The 5,190-nt window shown below is 64.1% G+C and overlaps 1 protein-coding gene across 1 annotated transcript; it reads right to left on the bottom strand.

The window, feature by feature from the left end:
* Positions 1 to 2,970: 2,970 nt before the first annotated feature.
* On the bottom strand, positions 2,971 to 3,420 carry LOC120237195 (calmodulin-like protein 3). Its single transcript, XM_039240375.1, has one exon. It carries the CDS (start codon positions 3,418 to 3,420, stop codon positions 2,971 to 2,973), a length of 450 nt encoding a protein of 149 aa, XP_039096306.1.
* Positions 3,421 to 5,190: the final 1,770 nt, after the last annotated feature.

The raw sequence follows: 5,190 nt of genomic DNA, 5'->3' as shown, positions 1-5,190 counted from the left end.
ATGCTCCCCCCTGCCTGACCTCCCACAAGGCCAGGGACCTACATCTGCCAATAACGGGGACCGCCGTTTAGAGACAGACCTCCAGCGTGGTGTCAGGGGACACGAGACGGGCCCTGGCCTGGCCGTGGGGGAAGGACGAACAGGAAGGAAGACGGACACAGGTGTACTGAGGGGCCCCAGCCTGATGAGTGACAGGGCGCACTGAGTCAGAGCCGCGTCCGGCACGGAAGTGGCCGCCGGGAGGGCCCTGCCTGCGTTCCAGGCACGGCCAGAGGCTCACACACCCGCCAGCCGAGGCAGGACACCCCACAGAAGCAGGGAGCGCCCGCCCAACAGCGTCCCCCTCGAGCCTGGTGTCCCTGTCCCTAAGCCCGCAGGCCGGGAGGGGGCTGAGCCATGTGGCCAGGCTTGCTCATGACCTTGCCTGAATGAGAAAGGACAATGGCCAACGTGTTTTAAAAAGTGTATTCAAGGGGCGCCTGGGTGGCTCAGTCGGTTAAGCGTCCGACTTCGACTCAGGTCATGAGCTCACCGTTCCCAAGTTCGAGCCCCACGTCGGGCTCTGTGCTGACAGCTCGGAGCCTGGAGCCTGCTTCCGATTCTGCGTCTCCCTCTCTCTCTGACCCTCCCCTGCTTGTGTTCTGTCTCTCTCTCTCTCAAAAATAAGCAAACGTTAAAAATAAATTTAAAAAGCGTACTCAGGAGAGTAGAACCAGGGGAAGGGGAGAGGAGGGAACACACTCAGCTCTGTGGACCCACCTTGACCTTGGCGCCTCGGTTTCCCACCTCTGAACGGAAGAGAACCCCGTTTACAGCCGTGGTCTGCGTCTGAGGGCTCCTGGGGGGTGGTGTCCTGCCCGCTGCTCGGCGTCATGACCGAAGTGGTGGAAACGGCAGGCGGTGGTTCCGGCTCAGCACCCGGGTCCCCTCACTCGCAGGGGCCGGGCTGGGCCGCAGCCCGAGGGCGGGTCAGAGGCTCACCCTGCAGCCAGGCTCGCGGCCGCTGCGGGGCCCGGCGACGCCGCGCGCGCTGGGGGCGGACCTGAGGCCGGCGCGCCCCCCCCCCCCCCCCCCCCCCGCCGCCCTTTCCCTTCCGCAGCATGGGGGGGGCGTGTCCCGGAGGGTGACGTCACCAGCACGCGTGTCGGACCCCGGGGTGGCGCGGGCTGGGCTGCTCCGCGCGGCCCCTGACATCCGGGCGCTCGGCTGCGCTCGGGGCTTGTTGCCAGGGCACCACCTGTGGGCGGTGAGCCAGTGCCCACCGGGGGGGGGGGCTCTGCTCGAAGGGGCTCAGCCTGCGAGCTCCCCGCCCTCGCCCACCCCCGGGAGGGGCCTCGCAGCTGCCCGCAGTGGCCATTCCCGCCCCAGCCCCTCCCTCCCCGCCTTTCCCTTGGGCCAAGGGGAAGTTGTCACCAGGCTGCACACAGTGTTCTAGCTGGAGGGGCCTCCTAACGGTGATGGCAGTAGCAGTTGTCATTTATTAAGCGCCTCCTGCATGCACGCACGTGAAGGAGATGGTGTCTAAGGCTCACAGCGCTCGAGAGGCACCATCGGGGCCATCCGTCGCGGTGGAGACGAGGGGGCGATGGAGGGGCACCGCCCCGCGTGGGATCCCGGCCCGTGGCCTCGGGCTGTGGGGTGCCCGGGTGATTTCCTAACCTCTGACGGCCGCCAGCGTGCAGGGTGGGGGTGGGCGGGCTCCTGCGCTGCAGAGGAGCGCCCAGGGGGGCTGCGGGAGCGCTCGGAGAAGCAAGGGCTCCCCGCCAGCTGCAGGCGCCAGGCTGGACGGCCGGCGTGTCCGCCCGGTGCCCATGGTCTTCATTTCACACACGAGGAGACACGCGTGCTGGGGACGGGGTGTCGGGGGCCAGGGGCCTTTGAGACCCTTCCAGGGCCAGCAGCCCATTGCGCACGAGCCCATGTGCCTCAGGACGGGTCCAGTGCAGAAAACGCAGCCTCTGGCTGTGCAAGGACCCTCTGACCCCAGGATCCGGTGCAGCCTCTGGGGGATGCGGCAAAGGCAGGGCGGGTGGTTGGCGCTGGCCGCCCCCATGTCCCTGTGCCGCCAGGAGACGGCAGGTGACGGAGGCCCTGATCAGGCTGCCTTCCACCTGCAACCCGCCCAGGTCTCCAGGGGCCCTGTGCTTCCTCTTAACTCCTCTTTGCTACCCATCAATCCGGTGTATTTGAAATTAACCTTCAAGATTTACCTTCTTTAGACTTCTCTCTTCTCATTACGCTGTCCAGTGCGAGGTCTCACTGCCTTTTCAAAAAGCTCAACAATGGAGAACCCGCCTCACTTAAACCGTGAAGTAGAGACGAGGACCGTTTCAGTGGGAGCCAGACCACGAGGAGCCGTGACGGGGGACGCAAGCGTTTTATTGTCTCCCCTCATTCAAATTTCCCTCCGCAAAGCTGTGCAGGAACATGTTACAACCGACCCCAGAGTTACTCTGGCTTCAAAGGATGAATCATAGACAAGCAAGCGCCGGTGGGAGGAGGTGATGTTTCTCAGGAAGCCTGATCAGCGGCTCCATCAGCCTCCCTCCAGGGGCCGGGCCCCTCCCACCCCCAGATGGAGCCTTCCAGCCACAGGGGCTCTGGAAGCCCCTGGGTGCTGGGCTTGCCGCCACCCTGGCCCCAGTGCTGAGTGCCCTCCAGGGTCCCAGCCAAGAGGGCTCTGTGATGCCACGCTGAGCCCTCCCCAGGTCCCCATCAGCGCAGAGTGACGTCAGTGGCAGAGGCATCTGGTGTTTGCTGGGTCCAGGGGTGGCCCGTGTCATTCCGGCTGAGAACAGGCTGGGGGTCGGCAGGAAAGAAGGGGACAAAGTGGGGTGCAGGAAGGGGGGTGGGGTCACCCGGGCGGGGAAGCAGCAAGCCCAGACGGGCCGGAGGGATGCAGGGAGCAAGGCCCGGCCGAGGTTCCCGCCAGAGCGGAGGCAGAGGCCTCAGTCGGGCCGGGGCGGCCCCTCACTTGGACACCAGCATGTGCACGAACTCCTCGTAGTTGACCTGGCCGTCCCCGTCCCCGTCGGCGGCCCGGATCATCTCGTCCACCTCGTCGTCGCTCAGCTTCTCCCCCAGCCTGGTCATCACGTGCCGCAGCTCGGAGGCGCTCACCAGGCCGTTGCCGTCCCTGTCGAACACGCGGAAGGCCTCCCGGATCTGCTCCTCGCTGTCCCTGCCCCTCAGCTGCCGGGCCATCATGCCCAGGAACTCGGGGAAGTCCACGGAGCCGTTCCCGTCGCGGTCGATCTCGCCCACCATGTCGCGCAGCTCGGCCTCCGTGGGGTTCTGGCCCAGGGACCGCATGACGGTGCCCAGCTCCTGGGTGGTGATGGCGCCGTCCCCGTCCTTGTCGAACAGGCAGAAGGCCTCCCTGAACTCGGCCACCTGCTCCTCCGTCAGCTGGTCGGCCATGGAGGGGTGCGGTGGCAGCCGCCGGGCTCGGGGGACAGGTGGCCGCGCGAGGGGCGCCGGCTGGCTAGCTGTCTGGCCTGGGCTTGACTGGCGGACGCTTAAGAAGGAGCAGGGCTCCGCTGGCGCTCAGACTCCCCGCCCTGCGGCTGCCCCGGGCCGGGCGCTGTCGGGACAGGAGTCCGGTCCAGGAACGGGCCGGCGGAGGGTTGGGCTGATGCCAGTGCCTCCAGGTGTGTGTGTGTGTGTGTGTGTGCGCGCGCGCGCGTGTGTGTGGTGTGTGTGCGTGCGCGCACTGCTCCCACCCACCCGGCTAACAGCTGTCGGAAACCCTCCAGGGGGACACCCTGTCCCCTCCTCCTCTCCCGTCGCCAGACCGTCACTCGGTGAAACAAGCGGCTTCCCTTCTGGGGACGTTCTGGGCGGGATGAAGGCAGAGGCTGCCTTTGCCTGCAGGGAACGCCCTTTCCTTGTCTGAGGTCCCGAAGCCCGAAAGCCCTGAGATCCCAGGAGGGTTTCCAGAGAACGAACAAAGGCTTTTTCCTTTGGGTGGAAGCACCTTGTCTTCTCATCTTCAGAAGGAACATGAGTGGAGAAGGATTTCCTCCGACTCGTTTGCTCCTTGATATGTATTGAGGGCCTACTGTGTGCAAGTACTGTTCTAGAAGCTGGGAATAGAGCCGGGGACAAGACAGGCAACTCCCAGGCCTCCGGACTTTGGATTCCCTCCCGCAGATGGCTGGCTAGCCAGTAAACCCAGCCAGGAGATACCCGGATGCTGTGACAGGCGCCATGCAAGAAGGCAAAGGCGTGCTGGCGGGGAGAGCAGGGCAGGTCACTTCCACAGCGATGGTCAGGGAGGGCTGCTCTCAGCGGTGGCACTTGAGGGTGACTGAAGGGGAGAAGGCGCTCCCCAGCCGGGCTCAAAGCCCACGGGGTGGGTGGGGAGAGGGCGTGGCTCGGCTAAGGGACAGAAAGGTGGCCAGCGTGGCTGCAGCCTGATGGATGAGGGGACAGAAGGACACGAGGAAAGGCACACAGAAGCCTCCTCAGATGCGGTGGGGGAGATTCTCTGACTGACGGGAAGACGTGCAGAGGCGTGTCTGAAAGTCTGGACCTGGATTTTGTGGGAAGCAGAGCAGGAGAAAGGGGGTATTTTTCAGAGGAAATGGTTTCAAGAACGTGAAGTGGGCGGCTCACCGAGCGCACACTCCCGCTCCCAGCCCCCAGGAAGCCTGGGGCGATGACCACCCACTTGGCGAGAAGACGCCCCACTGCCTGTGGGAATCCACGAAAATCCAAAGTGAGAGAGACCCCCAAGAACCGCCATGATACTGCGGAGAAGAGCAAAGGCAGACGGACAGCACCAGCCTTACCGTGAAGCCACAGTCATCAAGATGGCGTGCGACTGGGGCGCCTGGGTGGCTTAGTCGGTTAAGCGTCCGACTTTCACTTCGGTCATGATCTCGCGGTTCGTGGGTTTGAGCCCCGCGTCGGGCTCTGTGCTGACTGCCAGCTCAGGGCCCGGAGCCTGTTTCAGTCTGTGACTCCCTCTCTCTCTGACCCTCCCCTGCTCACGCTGTCTCTCTCTCTCTCCTAGAAAGAAATTAAAATATTAAAAAAAAAAAAAGATGGCGTGCGACTGCCAAAGAGTGGACACATAGATTAATGGAACAGAACAGAGGGCCCGGAAATAGACTCGCACAACACAGTCGACCAGTCTGACAAAGGAGCAAAAGGAATACAAGGGAGAAAAGGCAGTCTTTTCAACAA

The sequence above is a fragment of the Hyaena hyaena genome, unplaced genomic scaffold (assembly GCF_003009895.1).
Source record: "Hyaena hyaena isolate Hyena2069 unplaced genomic scaffold, ASM300989v1 scaffold_174, whole genome shotgun sequence".
Classification (NCBI taxonomy): domain Eukaryota; kingdom Metazoa; phylum Chordata; class Mammalia; order Carnivora; family Hyaenidae; genus Hyaena; species Hyaena hyaena.
This window is presented reverse-complemented; position numbering and strand designations above follow the sequence as displayed.